Here is a 21,954-nt window from a genome sequence, read left to right as displayed (position 1 = left end):
GGAGAGGGGTGTGGGGGTGATGGGGGGTGGGGGGGCAGGGGGAGGAGGTTGGGAGAGGGGAGGGGGGAAGGGGAGGGGTGTGGGGGTGATGGGGGTGTGAGGGGGCGGAGGAGGAGGTTGGGGGAGGGGAGGGGTGTGGGGGTGATGGGGGTGTGAGGGGGCGGGGAGGGGAGGGGGAAAGGAGAGGGGTGTGGGGGTGATGGGGGTTGGGGGGGCAGGGGGAGGAGGTTGGGAGAGGGGAGGGGGGAAGGGGAGGGGTGCGGGGGGTGATGGGGTGTGAGGGGGCGGGGGAGGAGGGGGGTAGGGGAGGGGTGTGGGGGTGATGGGGGTGTGAGGGGGCGGGGAGGGGAGGGGGAAAGGGGAGGGGTGCGGGGGGTGATGGGGTGTGAGGGGGCGGGGGAGGAGGTTGGGGGAGAGGAGGGGGGTAGGGGAGGGGTGTGGGGGTGATGGGGGTGTGAGGGGGCGGGGGAGGAGGGGGGTAGGGGAGGGGTGTGGGGGTGATGGGGGTGTGAGGGGGCGGGGGAGGAGGTTGGGGGGAGGGGGAAAGGGGAGGGGTGTGGGGGTGATGGGGGGTGGGGGGGCGGGGGAGGAGGTTGGGAGAGGGGAGGGGGGAAGGGGAGGGGTGCGGGGGGTGATGGGGGGTGAGGGGGCGGGGGAGGAGGTTTGGGGAGGGGCGGGGAGGTGGCTCGCGCCCCGAATCCGCTCCCTGCGCCGCGCGCTCCCGCCGCCGCTCGTGCCCGCGCCTGGAGGGAGCCGCCCGCCTCAGCCGCGAGAGCCGCCCGGCCGCATCCTGCGCCGCAGCCCGGGTAAGTGCGCGGGGCGGGGGGCCGGGCCCCCACCCCGCGGGCGGCGCTCGGGGCGCCCGGGGTCTCCTGCGGCTCCGCTGAGCGCGGGCACCGCTGCCGCGTGCCTCAGTTTCCTCGCCGCGCTGCAGCTCGCAGGGCTGGGGGACCCCCTGCCAGCCCCATAGCCGGGCCGGGGCCGTGCCGCCCCCACCCCCGCTCCCGGGGTCCTCCCGCTGGGCATTTCCCGCAGTGGCTCCTGGACAAAAACCGCTGGATGAAAGGTAACCAGCTGCGCCCGGCAGGGACTGAGCAGGGGGCTGTGCCCTGCTCCAGCAACCTGCAGGCAGAAGGTGCTGGCTGAGGGCCTGGGTGAATAATCCCCCAAATCCCAATTCCTGCAAGAATGTTTCTATCCACTCTTAGAAAATGTGCAGAGATGAAATTGGCAGAGTGACTGATTGTTCTTTGGGAGTCACTAGCTCAGCTGCGGAGCTCGCTCACCCTCGGGAGAGCTCTGAGATGAGCAGGAAATTGAGCCCGGATTGACATGAGCTGTCAGCACTGGGTTCCCTTGGACCAGGACTGGAGCTCCTCTAAACAGCACAAAACTGTCAGCACCATTACAAGAAGCATGGCTTGGAGGGAACAGCCAGCTTGCAGTTTGTATTTCATACACACTGGAACGTGACATGGTTTTTTCTGGCCAGGTCTGTCAGGCATGAATGATAGAGGATGTTCTCCATATTGGGTTTTCTGGTAAAATGTGCAGCAGGCTGAACTCCAGCACACTGACATAGCCTGAGCAGATAGCTTTGTGTAAGGTGAGGCAGGGAGAAGGAGGCCCTTATTGGAATGACAGGATGTATGAGATCTGTTCAGGAGCACAGCAGGTGTGACTTCTCTAAACACTAGGCAGCTGTCTAATGATTAAGCATGAGTGAGGATTTGTGTGCATGTCTTGCTTAATTAAGATGAAAAACTTATTAGCTCCATGTATAAATGAGGGCAGAGTAGGGGTGTAGCATACAGAAAGGAAACATCAAAATTCTAGGGCAAGGAATTAGTCCTAAAATTGATTGGTATCACTAGAAGAAACTCCCAGTATGGAAGATTTCTACAGGCCATGATGAAAAACCTATCTATATAAGAGGAATACATTTTAAAAAGCCATACAAAAGGCATGAGGTAGTTATCATTAAACTGGCAATAGAAAACCTCAATTTGTGCAAACATTCTGGAAATACTAATGCAAAATACAAGTTTTCAGTACTTTACATAAATCAATAAACCCCTAACTCCGGTGTTCACAACATCCTTAATATGTCCCTAATGGATTTTATCTTATTATAAGACAGATCAATTTCACAGGAATAATCAAAGTTCAGGATCTCAGTGGACTAATTTGAACAAATAAGATGTGTGTTTTGTTTTTGCCTCTGTCAGCAAATGATTTGCTTCACTAACATAACAAGAAAGAATCACTTATTTTATCTCCTTCTGTAATATGTATATACCAATGTTTTTGGAATAGAAAACTTGGCACTCAGGCATGGTGCTTTTTAGTGTTTGATCTGCTGATGGGGACTTGAGGTCTTTCAATTCTTTTACACTTTGGCAACACTTGTACGGGCTGTCATGCCAGTAGAGTATACTGAATGTGTGTATAGTGCAGTAGGTGTAATGTTTCCTATTTAATTTGTATTAACCTCTGGGGTTTTTATATTTAAATCTCTGTGACTAAAGGAATGAAGTTAGAGTTTTGGTTTTCCATATACATCAGTGGCCATGTCCTTTGTTCCACGTGTCCCATCCATCCCCAAACGGCTGTCACTTGGATTTTTCATCAGAAAACTATCCCCCTTGGGGATGTATGATGTGTTATCTGATATATCCCTGATATAGTGTTACGGTAAAGCACTAAGAAATCCAAACTTGTGAGGGAACTGCAGGTTAGAGCTCTGGTTGCTCTAGTTACAAGTCTTCTCTTCACACTAGCATGTGTCTGTTGATATGTATGATACACAGATGTAATTCTCAACATCTTCCTCCTCACCAAAGCTCACAAAGAATGTGGTTCCTTGGCTTGTTCTAAGTGATTGAAAGGCCACTGACTCTTACAGAAGAAACACAGGATTTGTATGTCAAGAAGGGACGTTTCCAATAGTTGAAGAAGAAAGGCCAAGGCGCTCCCCGCTCTCTGTGTGGAGTTAAGCGTGCTTAGAGCACACCTACTGGATGGGGCCCAGCAGGCAAGAGAGGCAGGGGCATTCCTGTGTTGTCCTAGTTTGAATATTATGCGTTGGGACTTAGGCAAGAGACAAGCATCCAAAAGCCTGGTTGAGGTAGCAGTGTGCAGGCCCACAGGCCGAAACTTAGGTGCCTAGGGAACGTTTATGGCAAAAATGTCGGTGCCGTGACGCCTACGGGGTTAGATGGCAGCTGAGTGGGGGAGTTGTGGATTGCAGTGGTGCTTAAATCTTGGTGTTAGGTGCCTAAGTCCTTATGTAGTTCTGGTTCTAAAAGTACGGTAATTTTTCATATTGGAAATAGACTGTTGTTTTAAAAATGTGATCCTTTTTTAAAGTCTTCTAATGACATGTAACACACACAGCCCATCCCCCGTTAGCATTAAGCTTTGTGTCTAGGAGAACAGACCCTACTACAGGGAGGTTGGATCTCATTCAGAATTAGCCAAGATATACACAATAATGGAAGCAAAACCTTTACTGATCAAGTTACACATCACACGGGTTCAGTAAATGTTTTTCCTACCTGTTAAGAGTATGTACACTTCTGGTTCCATCTTTGTTACACTGCCTGTTCATCTGCAAAGTGGTACTGAAATAAAAGTGTTTCTACCTCTAGTTGCAACAGTTAAATCAAAATAGAGTAAAATCCTTTCTGTAGGAAAACAAGGCTACAGGTGATTTCTAGCCACATTTTGTCTTTGGTTCAGGCAGTGAAAAAGGTGGCATGTGATCAGATGAAGATTGGAGAGGAATTGTTGTACATTTCAGCAAGGAAACTATAATAGAGGATATTCCAGGCCTGTCCTAGTACTGGAATCATGTTAGCAGCTGGTTATTAAACAAGTCATTACCAACAGACTTTTTGTGTAGCCTCCCTAATCAGCGTGGACTGGGACTTTTTAAAAATGAGAACTCTGCTAGCCAAACCCTATTGCAGACTAATAGGTAGTCTACAGCATGATTTTATAACATGGAGTCTGATCCTATGGGCATCATCAGGCACAGGGATGTCCCCTGGGACTTCAACAGGAGCAGGACTGGATTATGGGTCTCAGGGTACGGTGGGAGCAGCCTCTCCATAATGCTGAGGCAAACCATTCTGGGACCATACACACAGATAGGGCCTCCATGAATGTGAAGTGCATACGGCTCCTTTCGTGCTACAGAAGCCCAGCATCCAGAACTGATTTTCAGGGTCAGTTATTGAACGTTATTTCAGATCACACATTTATGGTAGCAGATGCCAGCAAGAGCCAAACTTTTAACTGTGTCCGGACAATGCTGGAGGTATCATTTGGTGTAGACAACTGCTCCATTGCTGACTGAAGGCGTCCATTAAAGTTTGCTTTGTGCTTTGAGATCCTCAGATAACTATAAAAGGGCAGAGTATTGTTACATTGTTGAAGAAAAATGAAACTAATTTCTTATTTATGTATTAGAGAAAAATCCTTACAACCCGGGGCAAAGTGAAGATCAGCAGAAGAGGAGGAGATAAGCATCTGGTAGACACTTTACCCAACAGTGCCCAAATCAGGGGTGGGGAAGGTAAAACAGTAAAACAAGAAGCTTCTGGAAGCAGCAATAGAGCATCATAAAGTGTCCCACATGGCTGCAGCTATTGCTGCATGCTGCAATTTTGCTAACAGTGCGATCTAAGGGAAGCAGCAGGGACAAATACATGCATTATCCCATGTTCATCCGCTACTGCAGTATCCTGTGTGGAGTTCTGTCTGGCTCCTGCCACCTTCAGTTCTCAGCCCTACCCTCCATTTGGATGTAGGCCGGGGGAGGAGAAGAGTATTGTGCTGCTATGTTCCCTGATTCAGGGTGTGGGGTTAGTACATTTATCTGTGCAGTAGTGGTGGGTGGGTGGGTGCCAGTTTCTCACTTATCACCTGTGAGCTTTGCACTACATGGTACATCCCAGCTAAGGGCAGAGCCGGGCAGCCTGAGGGGTTCCCAGAGAAGCCGTTGACGTACCCCTTTAGAAAACATGAGCCACTTGAACTCCTCCGACATTCAGCTCAAGTGAGCACAAGGAGCTGTCTCAAGGATTGCAGGCGTGACTGCAGACCTGTAGCAAGCTACCCTGGCCCAACCCGGCTGCAGAAGTAAGGAAAGAGTAAGATTTCATCTTAGAAAAAAAGCTTGTAGAAATTAAGGTAAGGAAATGTGTTAAAGTTGTTGGAAAGGTTAAAAACAAATGTAAGGTTACTTTCCTTCTGGAAAAGTGACCATTTGTGTGTGTTAAAGTGCAACTTTTCTTTTTCTCAGCCAGCTTTGCCCTTGGAAAGCCATGCTTACTCTGGCCAGAGGGAGGGAGCTTGGCTCTTGGCCTCTTGCCACATTAGAAAATCCCTTTAAAATGGTGTTTGTTAACCAGTCTATTGTGCTGCCAGCATTGGGCAGAACATTGTTCAAATGTGTTGGTTTTTTGGGTTTTTTTAGAGCCCCCAGTTGGGGGAGGGAATATCTTTTATTGGACCAACTTCTGATGGTGAGAGAGACAAGCTTTCAGGCCACATGGAGCTTTTCTTCAGGGCTGGGAAAGGTTCTTTTAAATCAATTTATGGTCAGTTTGCTAACCTAGCAGCCAGTTTAGTCTTCAGTCCTGTAAGATGCTGACCACTTTAGCCCTGATCCAGCAAAGCTTTTAGATACATGCTTAACTTTAAATCTTTGAGCAGGGTCATTGAAATCAGTGTGCCCAGGGTAAAAAGCCTGTTTGCCTCCTGTGGGATTTGGTTCTTAGAATATGAGTCCCCACTAGTATGTTATAAAGTGATAAAGTGAAGGCAGGTTATGTTAAACTCATGCAGGTAAAGACTGACTCCCTCTGCACTGGGGATAAAACTTTTTATGAACCGTTTTAAACACTGTTCAAAACCAGTTTGGGCTAATCTTCTTTCCTGGTCAACATGGGCAGGGTTAAGTATTTCACAATCATGTTTAAAAAGCTCCTGGAGACCAGTGTTTAGGCCTAGTGCACATAAACCCCATCTTCGCGAATGGGTTGTAAAATGGGATTCAGACTGATTTGACTATAGAAAGATCTGCTGACTATATTCCTGTATAAAGTCTCTTGAAATAACAGCTGTTATGATTATTTTGTTTTGGATATTTACCTGACAAGGATTTAACCTCCCATGTAAATAGTTTTTTTAAATGATTTGGATAAACAGTAATCTCCAGTAGCCTGGTTTACACAGCATTTTTTGGTGCGGGTAGAGAGGAGATTTCCCCACCCTTGTATTACTCTACCTGTTCCGCTCCATTGGTGGGTGCTTTAGGGTATGTCTACCCTGAAACCGGACGATGTACTTTCCTGCTCAAGTGGACGTGCCAGCTTGATCAGTGTTGGTGCAGCCATGCTAAAATAGCCGTGTCATCTCGGTAGTGCAAGCCGCTACCCTGTCATCCCCTCTGAGATGTTAGGTGTGTACTTGGCCAGCCAGCCCTCCTGCTGCTACACTTCTCTTGATGGCTACTCAAGCTGGGAATTATGGCTTCCTCCTCAACAGGGCAGAGCCCTTTTACTACCATGCCATCCAACTCAGCTCAGAGCAGGTCTTGATGATAGGAGGTAAAAATTCCTCTGCTTTGCCTCCAGTAGCTCTCCCACCATTTCTGTCACCAGCAGAGGTGCACCAGTGGTTCTGCAAAGATGGGTAGATTTCCTCAAAATTGTTATTGAAGTCACAGCAGATGTGGGCAGAGCCTAACTCTAGGCTGGAGCCAATTCAGGGCACTTCCCATGTCCAGAACCAGGGCATGTCTCCTCAGATGGATTTAGAAATGTCAGTTGTGTTAAAATCTATAAAGGGGCATGGTCAAGATTAGTCCTAATTAAAAATCCTCTATTAATAATGTCTTAAATTATGAATATAAAATTCTCATTTCATTTTCACCTTTTATGCTGTTTGTTTTTTCTCTTCACGGATGGTCCAACCCTGCAAAAGTTTACTCACATGAATAATTCTCTCTCAGGCAAGCACGTCATTTGACATCAGTGGGATGTCTCTTGTGAATAGGAATTGCAAGATAGTGTCCTTAGGTTGAGCAATAAAACAAACCTGGTCAGATTAGCTGGTTTTGTTTATATTAGTAGTTATTTTTCTGCTTCTTGTGGGGTTGTAACTAGTATAATATAATGGAAATGAATCCCAAAGAAAATTTTAATTGAATATTTAGAAAATAATGAAAAACATTAGGGTAAGTAAATAAACAATTACATGTTGTGTTTGAACTACTTGACATGGTTTTAAATAACAGGAAAACATTATAAAATAAGTCATCTGAATCTAGGATATGATGGCTAATTCTGTGAAAACAACTAGTTGCAAGAGAATACAAAAGGGTGCTGAAAGTACTGGAAATATGAGCTACAAAGTCACTTTTAAAAGGGCCGTTTGTTAGATGGATAAATACAAATACATTCAAGATAATGACTGCTGCAAAATTGTGAACAAAGAAATATAAGTAAACACTTTAGGGGTTTTAATCTGAAAAGGATAAGTATTCAATGATGTACATATGCTGCATTTTAACTGATTGTAATTTTGTAAATGAAAAGGTTTAAATATTCAGAAGACTATAGAAACATTGTAGTTTATTTTAAAGAGAATACGTTTGTTATGAAACTTCTGCTTGAAAAGAAACAAGAGGAAACCCTTCAATCCTGGATGTAAGAAACATAGGCTTTATGGTATTGCAATATTAGAGTTTATGCACGTGTTATGAATATGAATGGTGGCTGTCTGGGTAGTAAAGTGAAAGGCTAATTAATGAACAGTGATGTTCCTGAGTGTATCTGCAATTTCAGATTACTCAGAACATTTTTGAAAAGCACCTGTAGTTCAGAAGTCTGTGCCGTGATCCTGGCTGACTAGGATGATTGGCAATAAGGAACCTGCTGTTCACCCAAGTCACTGGTTCTTGATCCAGTCCTGTTCAGTAGTAACCAAATATTACGAGTGCCTTAGTGGAAAGAGGTTGGGTCTCTGACAGTTCCCAGTCAGATGTTGACCTAACTTTCACAATAGAAAGAAAATATCTTAGTGTCTCACCAATCTCATGTTGTTAATAGAAAGAACAAGGTGAGCACAAGTTCAGGCAATGAGTGAACAACAAAACTGCCAAACCAAAGATGTGAGGGAGAAGAAACATTTGAATATAGTTGGGGCAAGCCATGGGCATCTAGACCAAACTATTAGCCACCTGATTGGGTAAATGATTCTGTGAAACCCTGAAAACATTCCCACTTGTTGTGCAAAGCTTTCTGGTTTATATAAACTGTAATTTGCTTCCCTAATTTGAAAATGTTGTTATTCCCATATCCTGCAGAGCTGTGAACATGTTATCCATGTGATGGGCAATCACTGTGTTTCCGGCAGGAATGGGGTAGCTCACGTTCTAATTGAAGTGAGCTAACAAGGGGTTGAGTTGTAATTTGATCTGTTCTTAAAGCCTTCTTTACCATTTATTTTCAGAGTTCAGAGCATTATTTCTTTCTGGATGGAACTGTCTGAATCCTGGGTCTTAGTTCAGTGTGTCTGATTGAACCCTTCCAGGAAATACCCACAGGAGGGGTTTGGGAGAAGAAACTCTATTGTGTGTCCTCCCAAGGTTTTCACTTGAGAAGTGTGTGTCGGGGATGGGGAGAGATTTGTCCCCACATGGACCTAACACCAAAGCAGAAGGTTTAGCCCCCACCCCCCGATCTGCTCTCTGCACAGAGACGACTCTGCACTAACTCCTGTTGTTCTCTCTGGTGGCAGAGCTCTGCTGAAGTTGTGCTGACAGGACTCCAACCAGCTTCTTCCACTGAGACCTGAAAGAGGAAAGTTCCCTTGCACAAAGAGGACTAGCTAAAATGTTCGGTTTACACTGCAATAACTTTATGGTAGCCTCACTGCTGGTTTGATGGGCTATAGGGGGAGGAGGTTTAGAGGAAGGGCTGTGGATACATTTTAACCACGGCAGCAAGAGGAGTGAAAATATCTGGCCAGGAATGTACAAGTTACTTGAACAGGGAGAAAGCATTGAAAGGAATCCATGGCCCCTCTTACAGTAACAGTTATCTCAGTGAGCTATTCCAAATAGGTGGCCAGCAGAATGCATTTCCCATCAGTGCACACACACACGAGAAAGTAGCAGAGTTGCCATGTGCGTTTTTCTTTTTTAAAGCTTCTGGGGATAATTAGGAGCAAACTTGCACAGCTTTGCCCTTTTTCAAAATGGTTGCCACTCTATTGTTCTTAATGAGGTGAAGCCACAAAACTGTCCTCAATTAAAATAGCCTTTGCAGGCAGCAATGAGGCTGCCCTTAGCAAAGATGGATGCTACCTCCCATTGTTTCCAATTGGACTAATGCCAGATTGGGCTTAATAAAAACGGCCCCTCCTTTGTGCTATCAGGAGGCAGCGAGAGGGATGAATGGCAGTGGGACAAGGAGTGACAGTGGGAGAAGCAGGTCATGGGGGGGGCAGGGAGGGTGCTGCAAAGGGCACATGAAGGGGGCCAGCACAATCTAGTAGAGTAAGGAGGGTGGGCTGTAGGAAAGAGGAATGGGGCACCAGGGAAGACTAAAGGGGGCAGAGGAACCCATGGGGTTAGGATGCAGTAAGGTGCAGCAAGGAATGGGGGGCAAAGAAGAATTCGAAGGGTGGGAGGCTGAGGGGGACAGGTGGGAGTTGGGAGACTCTGGTGGGGCACGGAGGAGAATGTGAGTGGGGCAGAGATCAGGAGGGAGAAAGGACAGTGTATGTGGGGAAAGGAGAAGGGGAATCTCCCGTCAAGCAGTCAGGAGGGAGGACAATTGTGTGTATGTTCATTTCAGGGTAACGTTTGAATCTCAAAATTATCAGACACAATTGGGGTCAGGCAGCTTCCCCATAAAGCTGAGCCCCTCAAGTAAATGAGCCATTGATACACAGAGCTGTGTGAGCTCAGGATCCCCTTCAGTGGTAGATTTTTAGAACTGAAACAAGACCAGACTCTGCACCTCTCAGTTTCAAATTCTTATTTGATCAGTGGGAAGAGTGAATAAACAGCGGAGCAAACGCAGATCCCAGGGCATCCAGCTAGTCTGGTCTATCAAGTATGGATTGGATGAATGAACTATAAGGTGGACAGAAAGCTGGATAGATTGTTGGGCTCAACAGCTCAATGTCTATAGTTGGCAGCCGGTATCAAGCAGAGTGCCCCAGGAGTTGGTCCTGGGGCCAGTTTTGTTCAACATCTTCATTAATGATCTGGATGATGGGATGGAGTGCACCCTCAGCAAGTTCACAGATGACATTAATCTGGGGGGAGAGGTAGATACACTGGAGGGTAGGGATAGGGTCCAGAGTGACCTAGACAAATTGGAGGATAGGGCCAAAAAAAATCTGATGAGGTTCAACAAGGACAAGTACAGAGTCCTGCACTTAGGACAGAAGAATCCCATGCACTGCTCCAGGCTGGGGACCAACTGGCTAAGTGGCAGTTCTGCAGAAAAGGACCTGGGGATACGGTGAATGAGAAGCTGGATATGAGTCTGCAGTGTGCCCTTGTTGCCAAGAAGGCCAGTGGCATATTGGGCTGCATCAGTAGGAGCACTGCCAGCAGATTGAGGGAAATGATTATTCCCCTCTATTTGACACAGGTGAGGCCACATCTGGAGTATTGTGTCCAGTTTTGGGGCCCCCCACTACAGAAAGGATGTAGACAAATTGGAGAGAGCCCAGCAGAGGACAACAAAAATGATCAGGGGCTGGGGCACATGACTTACGAGGAGAGACTGAGAGAACTGTGCTTATTTAGTCTGCAGAAGAGAAGAGTGAGGGGGGATTTTATAGCAGCCTTCAATTACCTGAAGGGGGGTTTCAAAGAGGATGGAGCTCAGCTGTTCTCAGTGGTACCTGATGACAGAACAAGGAGTAATGGTCTCAAGTAGCAGTGGGGGAGGTTTAGGTTGGATATTAGGAAACACTATTTCCCTAGGAGGGTGGTGAAGCACTGGAATGGGTTACCTAAGGAGGTGGTAGAATCTCTTTCCTTAGAGGTCTTTAAGGTCAGGCTTGACAAAGGCCTGGCTGGGATGATTTAGTTGGGGTTGGTCCTGCTTTGAGCAGTGGGTTGGACTAGATGACCTCCTGCAGTCTCTGCTAGCCCTAATCTATGATTCTATGATCAAAGTTGGAAATTACCCAGTGGAATTCAGGTGTGTTTTAATTTTAATCTAATCTAATCAATCTAAATCTTTTAATGGATTTTTTTAAAAGAGGGGGAAATATTTACTAGTTTGCTTTTGCCAATCTCTCTGGCTTCCAGTGTATTTTGGTTATGCCAGTTTGTGAGACAAGGGGTTTCCTGATCCGGGATTTAGCAAGCAGATGTCTAACTGGTGGCAGGACAGCAGAGGTGAAAAGGCCACATGTAATAAACTTCCAGCCTTTCTCTGTGCCACAGGCTTGTTTATTCCTCTGGAATTGCCTGCTCAGAGGGGACCTTCTGCTTGGACCTCTCCTGTCTTCCACAGGGATGAGTTGGGATTCAGCGAAGAGTCATTGCTTCTGCAGCACCCCAGCCCCTGCAGAGGTCTTCTGCAGGGTCAGGCATCGATGTCTGGAAAGTAGAAGAGATAGGCACGAAAAGTGCCTATTGCCCGCCCTCATCCTCACCACAGACCTGCACAAAAGCCAGTGGGAAATTAATCAAACCTAAAGGCCCCCTTCATGCTGAAGAAACTCTTGAGAGCGGGGGGCTCGGAGAGTCCTTCCTTGGTATTGTAATGTCATTGGAGTAATGCTGTCAGGGAGGCAGAGAGCTGGGGGCCCCAGGTCCCCTTTGTAGATTCCATGAAATCTGCTGGGCGTGGGGACAAAACTTCCTCCTGTTCCCAGGAGGAAAGAATCTAAGCCCTGTCCCTGACAGAACAATCCTAGGAAATCTCTGGAATGAGATAGTGCTAAGGGGGAGGGACGGGAGGGTTCCTCCCCTTCAGAGCTCCTTCGCATGGGTTTTCCTTAGGGAAGAGGTAATCTGGGTCTCATGACATTTGATATTGGGTGATGAGGAGCTGTTGGGGCATGGCACAGGATTATGGGGCTGTGAGTAACTGGAGACAGATGGGAGTTTGACTCCCGCTCAGCATGAAGCTGTGAGACGTCACAAAGTCAGTGAATCATTTTCAATCTTTATCAAACTCATTGCACTTGTAATCTAGGCCAGATTTGGAAGGTGTCCTCACCACTCCCATAAACAGCTGAGCCTGTGTGAGTACACAGTTACTATCCAGTTCCTCGGCTTGGCTAGGTGAGGTTTCAGACTGATGCAGTCATCTCACCAAATAGGCCCAAGAGAAAAAGACCATCTAACCGAATGAAATCAGCCTGCATTGCCTTCCCATTCTAGAGGTGTAAAGAGATCTGAGTGCCTGACCTACACCCCAGCAACCTGTACAGCAACTTTCCTTTGATATTTTATTTACATGGGATTACATTTAGTAAGAGTAACATTGCATAAAAGCAGAATTTGTTCTTCTGAATACTGAAACGTTTCTAGTTTTACACCTTCAGTATTACTGTTCCCAGTATGCTTCATACCATATTTAACATGGGTCTTCAATCCTGACGTTCTACATTTTAAACCTCTGAACGATTTTCTACTTAGCTAGATCTCTCTTTTGTTGTGAAATTCTGCTCCGGGATATAAAGATTTAGTAACATGCATTCTCAACTTACAATAACAGCATAAAATGTACCATGTACTCACAATACCAGTCCAAAATATGCAGCATCCTTCATATCAGCAGCACAAAATGTACTGATACTATCTTAAAACAAAGGAATCTGAAAAAAATAAATAAACCTACTGTTCCTTCTCTTGCAGGCACCCCTTGCTACTTTGATATTTTTAGTCTTGAAAAAGGACACTTTGGGTCTTTTTCTTATATAGGCTCCTATTACCCCTCACCCCCTGTCCCAATTTTTCACATTTGCTGTCTGGTCACCCTAGGTCCCTTCTCCAAGGATCTTACACAGTGTAGGCTGTAATAGGCTCAGAATGGGTTTGCAAGTATGACTTGCCTTTCAATAACTGCATGTTTTCCGTTACCCATGTCTAGGTGGGAAGGATTTTCAGTATTGCTGGAGGAGGCCCAGCTCTGGAGCGGGACAGTAGGAGGTTGAGAGGTCTCTTTCAACACAGGTAGTGAGAGGCTGAGAATCTCATTCACATTTCCCTCCTGGCAACAAAGACCACAACTGCTAGGGCATAGGTGAGATCACTACCCTGTGATCTGTGAAACCCACCTGGAGAGCTCCCATGTGAAGGACTCCTACAAGCAGAATACAGCAAGTAATTTAAATCCCGCCGCCTAAGATTAACCAGTTCTGTTTCCCCCGCATGTTCACAGGCATTACAATGAACTTTAAAAGGTATTTCATTAGAGTGCTGCACCGTCTCCAGAAGGGGCCGGGATACACATACAAAGAGCTGCTGGTCTGGTACTGCGATAACACCAACACACATGGACCCAAGCGCATCATCCGAGAGGGGCCAAAGAAAAAAGTCATCTGGTTTTTCCTGACTCTGCTCTTCGCATCTCTCGTCTTCTGGCAATGGGGGATCCTCATTGACACATACCTCTCCTACAGTGTCAGTTCATCTCTCTCTATAGGGTTTAAGACCATGAAGTTCCCAGCAGTCACGGTCTGCAATGCCAGCCCCTACAAGTGAGTCCCCTGTCTGCACCAAATGTGAAGCTGACTTGATCAGAGACATTTCCAGGGCCTAGCACTATAAATCTTTTCCATCTCAAATTGCAAAGATACGGGATTTCTGAAAGTGTGCATTGTCATTCAGCAAGCCCTTAAACAAATGAAAACAAAAGAAATGAATGAAAACACTTTCTGCAACCCAACCCCATTATCTGGGTGCCACAAAAGGCCAATATCTGCTCTCGGTTACTCCAATGTAAATTCAGAGTAACTCCTGTGAAATCAGGCAGTCCAATGACTTCACTGGACATACTTTAAATTTACATCAATATGACAGAGCAGAGGCATGATCCTAAGTGTAAAGGCCAACCCAGTCTATCTCGCAAAACTCAGAGCAGACCCACAATGAGTGGGTTGATTTTTGTATCTTCTCCTTCCAGAGTGGCTTCTGGGTATGTTAGCCCACTGCTGACCCAGAAACCTGAGTTATTTGAAAGATGATATTATTTCTGTAAACACAGCAAGTCATCAGTAAAACACTGATTGTTTAGCGCCTCGCTAATTCTATATCTGGTTCTTGCTCCAGGGTCTGGCAGGTAGGATACATATTCTAGCATAGATCACACTTCATGCATGGACTTCATTCATTTTTCAGTAACTCTTTATGAAGCTACCTAAGGCCCGTGTTCTCTATAGAAATTCAATCTACTGCAAGCCACTGCCATCTTCCCAGCAACTGCTAACTGCTCTTTGTCCTTCAGATACTCCAAGGTGAGGCATCTATTGAAAGAGTTGGATGAGCTCACTGAGGCAGCCCTGGAAAGGATCCTGCAGTCCAAGCATGGGGACGCAATCTCAACTCCCCCACTACACTCCAGTGAGACTGTTTCTCAGAGGTTAGACTTGAAGCTCTGGAACCAAATCCCCTTGGTTCTGATTGATGAAAGTGACCCAGACCATCCCGTCATTATCGATCTCTTTGAGACCAACCAAAGTGGCTCAGGAACCCAGCCTAACAATTCCACTCCCGCCCTGTCCAACGTGACGTCAGAAGCGAAGAAACACAAAGTGGCAGTGAAGCTGGTAAGTGGAGGTTTATGGCTCCCTGCGGACGTGCTCTGCACTTCGCTCGAGGACACGTTACATTGTGAGCTGCTTGGAGTAGGAATTGTCTTTTTGTTCTGTTTCTGGACAGCACTAGCACACCAGGGTCCCGGTTGAAGACCCGGGCTCCTGGGTGCTATGATAGTACAGAGAATAAATAGAGTTAGACCCTGGAAGCAAGGCAGATAGGGCTTGTGATGGGGGCTCCACTCACCGCTAAGGTGGCATCTCCTGGCCGTTCCAAGGAATAGCTCACAAGGTTACTGCCGCTTCCCACCATTACACGCCATCTGTCCGCCTCTGGGTCTGAGCTCCACAAGCTGCTACTGCCTCTTCGTGACTCAGCCCTCCAGCCAAGTCACTATACGTGTGTTCCCCTTCTGGGATATCAAAGTCTTTCCTCGCCAGCAGTCCTAGGCAGTCTTCCCATTCGCTGCCTCAGAGTGCCACTTCCTCTGTGGCTGGCAGGGAACCCAGGCCTACCCTCTTGCCAGCTGTCTAGGTCTGTTCCCTTCTAGATCTTACAGCCTTTCCATGAGTCCTGTCCTATGTTCCTAGCTCCCAGGTTTGCCAGCCAAAACACACCTCCCTTCTCCCAGGGAGCAACTGCAGACTTCCCAGGAGCCGCCCCTTATGCTTCCAATTTCCTGCCTTTATAGTCCCAGCTCAGTTCATTCCTCCTCAGCTGGGCTCCCTCCCTCAGTCAGGGGATTGCTTAGCCACATGATTCCCGTCAGCTGTGGCTTCTAGGGTTCATTAGTCCCCCCATCCCCCCCCCGCTTAGTCTTCACTAACCCTTTCAGGACAAGTGCAGGGTGAACACCCCATCGCAGGGCTCTCTCCATCCAAGAGAGGCTTCAAATGGGGCCTCTGGATTTTGTTTCTCCACCAGGGTTCTCTCTTGAAAAGCTGCATCGTGTGTTCTGGGCTGGCTCACAAAGGGGCCTTGGCACAGCTCCGTGCATCATTTCCAGCCATTTTCTCTCCGTTTAGAGCTGGTGGGAACTGAACACTGACCCCATGTCAAATGATTTCCCGCACAGGGACACACTGGGTGCATGGCTGGGGGCTGCTCCGTCAGGCTGGTGCATCTCTAAAGGGTTGTTCCATAGGACTCGCCGGTGTATTGGGGGGCTGCTACGTTTGAGATTTTTTAATCACACCAGCATAGAACCAGTTTGTTTCACTTCTAATCTTTTGGGCCTGATCCTGCCCCAGGCGACACACCCGGGACACTGGCTGCAGTCATTCATTAGGGATTCTGAGGATCCCCACCAGGATTGAACACTCAGGGCTTGTGTGGATGAACAGTTAGTGCACAGAAAGTTGGCATGTAAATCTCTCTCATGCTAGTGCGCTGCATACTGATGGTCTGCTTGGACTCTGCTCCTGCACCCGGAAAGCTCCTGAGTACACTGCTATCCACCCCATGGCAGGAGTGCAGGGCCACATGGTAACTGAGCTAGGTGCAACCGACAGCAGATGGGTTCCAAGGTGAAATTCACCTGTGGTGTTAGGGCAGTGTTAGATACACCAGTCCACTGAAGCCTTGCCCTGGGGACCATGGGCAGAGCTGCACTTAGATGTCCTTGCTCTGCAGAAAGGGCCTCCATGCCAACCATGCAAATGTCATGCGGGCAGTGGCGATGGAGTGGGCTGGGGGGTGGCCACAGGATTTACATTCATGTATGCTGTGACCCCAATACCCTGTGAATGCTACAGAGGGCCACAGTCACTACTCCAGCCCATAGGTTATCCCATCCCTCTGAACATAAGGCCAGCTGCCTGCTGGTTGTCTGTTAGTTACACATTAAAATCTAACTCCATGTGTCTTCAGTGCCACCACAAGGACACCCCCCAGTGCATCTACTGGAACTTCACCAGCGCCGCCCAAGCGGTGACAGAATGGTACATTCTGCAGTCCACTAGCATCCTCTCTAAAGTCCCGCTGCAAGAGAGGATCAGGATGGGCTACCAGCCAGAGGACATGATCTTAGCATGTCTGTATGGGGCAGAGCCCTGCAGCTACAGGTACGTGGAACCCACCGAACTTTTACTTACTCTCAGGGTCGCTTGAAACTATACAGGGCAAAAGAAGTATGAAGCTCTTCAGAGCAGGGACCACTTTCTTCTGTGTCTGTACAGTGCTGAGCACAATGGGGTCCTGGTCCATGATGGAGACTCCTAGATGCTGTGGAAATAGGAATAATTACTACTACTACGAATTATTAAATCACGTACAAGCCAGGGCCTCACACAGATGTGTGATTCCTGCTCTTTTTATTGTCTTTCTAAATATTTTCATTGTACAGAATCAAGTCCGTAAAAGGCAAAGAAAAATGTTTAGCTAGAAGTCTATATTAATCTGTAATAGAAACAGCACACATGTCTCACTCCTTTCAGCAGTGAATTGCAATTCGGCTTTAATCCATTCAGTGTTGCTGGGTGCTTGTTAGCTTGAATAGAGCAGGGATCTCAAAACAGAATCTCAAACCAAATTATGAAATGGCCTAAACTGGAACTAGGTATGACCATCGCAGTTTCCCCATTCAGAGTGTTACTGGATCTCACTTGGTTTAAATTGTAACCAGTCCCTGTTAAAGCCTCCAGCCAAAGTAGTTAGTTATTTTAAAAAATAAAAAAGACACCTCAGTTCGTGCTGCAGCTCTGTCTCTGTGATCCAAGCTAGTGGAGAGTCTCTGCTTGAGCCGATTTCACGAGAGTGAAGTGCAGCAGGGGAAACAATGCATATAATCAGCTTTATGGCAGAATATTTTTTAATTAAAAAAAAAACCACCTCAGTTCAAAAACTTCAACCTCAAAGACCATTCGCCTGACTGGTAATTAGTGATAGACAAAGCTACTGCGATAGGCTTCAGCAGCTCAGGGGGTGGCTGCTTTTCTTAAGCTTTTCTCAGTGAATCATGAGATTGCCAATGCTCCCTAGTTAACACTAGAGCAATGTATCCCGCAGGATCTTCCCAGCTGCAGTGGCAGAGTAAAATATTCTCAGGGCGGGGTTGGTTTGAGTTCTAGAAGCAGGTTCAGGTTGGTCTTTATTTGATCTGAGTTTGTTCACTTTCCCTGCTTATAGTGTCTCATTCTTGTCCACAGGCTCCAACACACAATTAGAAAAACCCTAGTGGTGAAATCTGATAGTGCTCTCACTTTAATTCCATGTATAGATTGGCATACTGAGAAGTGAACACTTACGGCTTAGCTGGTAAAGTCTGGGTAACTGAGATCAATTTAATTCTGAACAGGAGCATTGCAAAGGAATTTGTTGGCAAATATTAGTTGTAATATTTATATTATGTGTAATATCTATATTATGTGTAATATCCACGTCAATCAATAGAAATGACCCTAAGGAGCAAAAGAGCTGTTATGTCCATGGGCTGCAGGGTGGTTATGGATTAGTTAATATCAACACTACTCCAAGCTCCCCTGCAAATGAGTGAGAACTATGTGCTCTTCACAACTGCAGGATTAGACCCATAGCCATTTCTCATCTTCCGTCTTCCAGCTGTACAGACTGAGTCACTGAAAATGCACCTGCGGTTACTGGTGGAGGATCATTTTGGATGATTTGGAACTAACATAAGCTCATAGACTTTATTACTCTTCGGTCATGGTCTTATTTGTACCAAGTGTCCCAATATAGAACAATGCCAGTGTGTCTGTGTACCAGGTAGAGAGCCTGGGCAGTGTCACTCTTTCTTCCTGTCAGCAACAAAGCCAATTGCCCTGGGCATATTCCCAAGGCTGCTGATTACCATTTGGGTATCAGTGGAGTTCGTGAGAGCTGCTACTCTGCAGGGCACTTGGGCACCAAATGTCCGCTCTGCAGTCTTCCAACGCTCATTATTATCCCCCACGTGCTCTCAGAGTGGAACCTATATTGACAGGAGTGGGGGCGCCACCTGCTAACAGAGGAGAGACTATACCAATGCACATGACAGATGTACTTGCCCATCTGTGTTTGAGAATGTACTAACTTCCCTTGGTGCCAGGAGACCTCCAAGAAGTGCTCTGCTCAGCTCAGCAACTTTTAATCGTCCAGTCATCCCTTCTCTCTGACCCGCTACTGGTGTGTCTGGTGATATGCGCACAGGACAGGGGATAAGAAGAGTCCCTGTCCCAGCTCTGTCACTGACTCCTCATGACCACGGACAAGGAACTAAGGCCAATCTTTAAACTTCACACCCTAAAGCCGAGCACATAAATAAGTGACCTGACTTTCAGAGGCACCTAGCACCTTCGGAGCCCAACTGGCTCCTGGGAGAGTTTGTCTGAATAACTAACCCTAGAGCACAGCACGTGGCCTGGTGTACTGGTCTCAAGCAAAGGCAAGCTCTTGGTTACACATGTTTTCCTAACAGGTTGCTGGATAATACACTTCTTCCCTCATCACGCCTTGTGACTGACAAACCCTTTGTATCTGCAGAACGGAGTATGATTCCAGCCTAGGCTGTAACGAGCCCTTCCCACAGTACTGCTCTGTACAGGACATTACAAGAATTACCAATAAACAAACAGTTGGGTATTTATCCAAACTGGGCAAGTCAGTTATCACAGCCCTAGGGGCAAGTCAGTTATCACAGCCCTAAGCCAGGCACTTATTTGGGTGTGTCACACTTATGTCACACTGTAGTATTCAATAGAAAATCACAGGCAGGCTCCTTTCCATCATGGTACAGCACGTACCTCTGAGATGCCAGCTCTGTGGGCAAGACTGTGTCTATACCCTGCCCAGGTGAGCAAGGGGGGTAGTGCTACAAGAAGGCTTTGCCCTCTCTCTTTGCAAGGTCAGAGCTGGTGCTCCCCTGATGCAAGCACAGCCAGTGGCACTAACCTGCCCAGAGGAGATGCGCCCTGGCTAGCCCCATGCTGTGGGCTCATAATGGCTGTGCTTCTAGAGGTACTGGATGCACCTTAGGCACAAGTGAGGCTCAAGTCACAGCATCTCCAGTGCAGTTTGTTCCCTTCCCAGAAGAAACACCTGCATTTTGGTTCTGTGTTTAAATGTGTGACATCCCCTTCTCCCAATCTGCCTTCACTGATACTGGAAAATACTGTATTGACAAGGCCCTTGAATACCATAGTCTAAGTCAGGGGTAGGCAACCTATGGCACGGGTGCCAAAGGCGGCACCTGAGCTGATTTTCAGTGACACTCACACAGCCCGGGTCCTGGCCACTGGTCTGAGAGGCTCTGCATTTTAATTTAATTTTAAATGAAGTTTCTTAAACATTTAAAAAACCTTATTTACTTTACATACAACAATAGTTTAGTTATCTATTATAGACTTATAGAAAGAGACCTTCTAAAAACATTAAAATGTATTACTGGCACCCGGAACCTTAAATTACAGTGAATAAATGAAGACTCAGCCCAGCACTTCTGAAATGTGCCGACCCCTGGGCTAAATTCTCTTTGGGTTTTTGGCTAAGTATAACATATCAATGACACCATTTAAGCCTCCTCACAGCACTTTAGGGTCCTGTACGTGAGGAGCACTGAAAGAATTCACACCATTAAAGACACTGCACCTCCACCTACCTGCAGCTCTGATCTAGCACCTAGGGCATTGCTCCCTTTGCCAGCCAGCACCATGCTTGTCTCAGACATAGGAGGGATTTCTATGGGACAATGAGTCTGCGACACTGTCAAATTCAATTGGAAAAAATGAAATCTTGCCATTAAAATTAATGAAAAAAAACCAAAAACTTCAAGTTCTTCTGAAGTCCCACAAAGAGCTGCTGCTGCTGCTATTTTTCAGTGGAGCAATTTGGCTGAAACTATGCCACTTAAAAACTGAGCATCACATCCCAAAAGAAACTCTTGTATTTGTGTGTACAGCAAGTAAACTAGCTAACTGTGCATCTCTGGCATAACTACAGGATATCAAAACGTGATCAATTAGTTCTATTCTTTTACCACCGTAGAGGGTCACACCTTATTGTGCATGATTCTTACAGAAATTTCACCCAGATCTATCATCCTGACCATGGCAACTGCTACATCTTTAACTGGGGAATGGATGAGGAAGCCCTGATTTCTTCCAACCCGGGAGCAGAGTTTGGTAAGTACTAAAACCCCAAGGAACAAAGGAAACAGGAGGGCTGGGAAAGGTTTCATCTGCAGCAAACAAGTTCTGTTACAGGTTATGAAGAAGCCAATTAATGGTATCATCTAGGGCCATGACGGGATGGAATCACTTGACGACTGTCTGTTCTGTTCATTCCCTCTGGGGCACCTGGCATTGGCCAGTGTCATCAGACAGGATACTGGACTAGATGGACCATTGGTCTGATCACATATGGCCATTATGTTCGTATGAATGAGTTCTTGGGGGCACAGGGAAATGATAACTGACTGCCAGGATTAGAAAGGGGGTAAACCCCACAGAGGGATATGGATTACATATGGAATGGCAAAAGATAGAACATGGAATAATGGGATGACTTTAAGAAAAGTGCATCTCAGTTGAATACTTGGGAAAACACCCACAGAATCAGGTGTTTCCTTCCCACACATTGAAAAAGGCTCTTGCACTCAGCCAAAGCATTAACAAGTGTAACAATGGTCAGTCTAAGGATGAAGGGTCTGTTCTCCTCTCTCAGCAGAGAGGGGTTTCCCTGCATAGTAAGAGAGTTCTCCTAAACAGTCATGTTTATATATAAATGCTGCACTTCATAGTTTGGGTTTTTGAATATTGTGTTTGGTGCCCACAGGGCTGAAGTTAATTCTGGACATCAGCCAACAAGACTACATTCCCTACCTCACATCTACTGCTGGGGCCAGGCTTATGCTGCATGAGCAGAAGAGTTTCCCGTTTCTTAAAGACCAGGGCATCTATGCCATGTCTGGGACAGAAACCTCTATCGGCGTATTAGTGGTATGTGTGACATTTCATCAGAACAAACCATCGGAGAACAATACTCCTGGTATCTGATGGGACAGCAGCCAAGTTTGTTTTCAGTCTTGGCTGAACTGGCTCAATCCAAAAGAGTCAAGTTATCTACTAGCTACGGCTTGGAACATTGTTTATGAAAGATTGAATGCAACTTATCCGGAAAACTGCTTTATCGAAGCCAAAAGCCGCAGCTTA

General features: G+C 46.6%; 1 protein-coding gene across 3 annotated transcripts in view; it reads left to right on the top strand.

Annotated features, from left to right (window-relative positions):
• The first annotated feature begins 762 nt into the window (after positions 1-762).
• Positions 763-21,954, top strand: part of SCNN1B (sodium channel epithelial 1 beta subunit) — a 38,107-nt gene continuing 16,915 nt past the window's right edge. Inside the window, exons 1-6 of one of the 3 annotated variants that reach the window (XM_030577901.1) lie at positions 763-806; positions 13,434-13,752; positions 14,499-14,820; positions 16,679-16,872; positions 20,822-20,925; positions 21,578-21,741. In XM_030577901.1, the coding sequence (XP_030433761.1) occupies positions 13,442-13,752; positions 14,499-14,820; positions 16,679-16,872; positions 20,822-20,925; positions 21,578-21,741 (1,095 nt within the window). In that variant the 5' untranslated portion in view covers positions 763-806; positions 13,434-13,441. Of the gene's footprint in view, positions 807-5,112; positions 5,197-11,157; positions 13,753-14,498; positions 14,821-16,678; positions 16,873-20,821; positions 20,926-21,577; positions 21,742-21,954 lie in introns of those variants that run through there. The other 2 variants (XM_030577902.1, XM_030577900.1) reach the window with 2 other exon arrangements.

The sequence above is a fragment of the Gopherus evgoodei genome, chromosome 10, assembly GCF_007399415.2.
Source record: "Gopherus evgoodei ecotype Sinaloan lineage chromosome 10, rGopEvg1_v1.p, whole genome shotgun sequence".
Lineage (NCBI taxonomy): Eukaryota > Metazoa > Chordata > Testudines > Testudinidae > Gopherus > Gopherus evgoodei.
The sequence above is the reverse complement of the archived record's forward strand: the minus strand, read 5'-3'. Positions and strand labels throughout refer to the sequence as shown.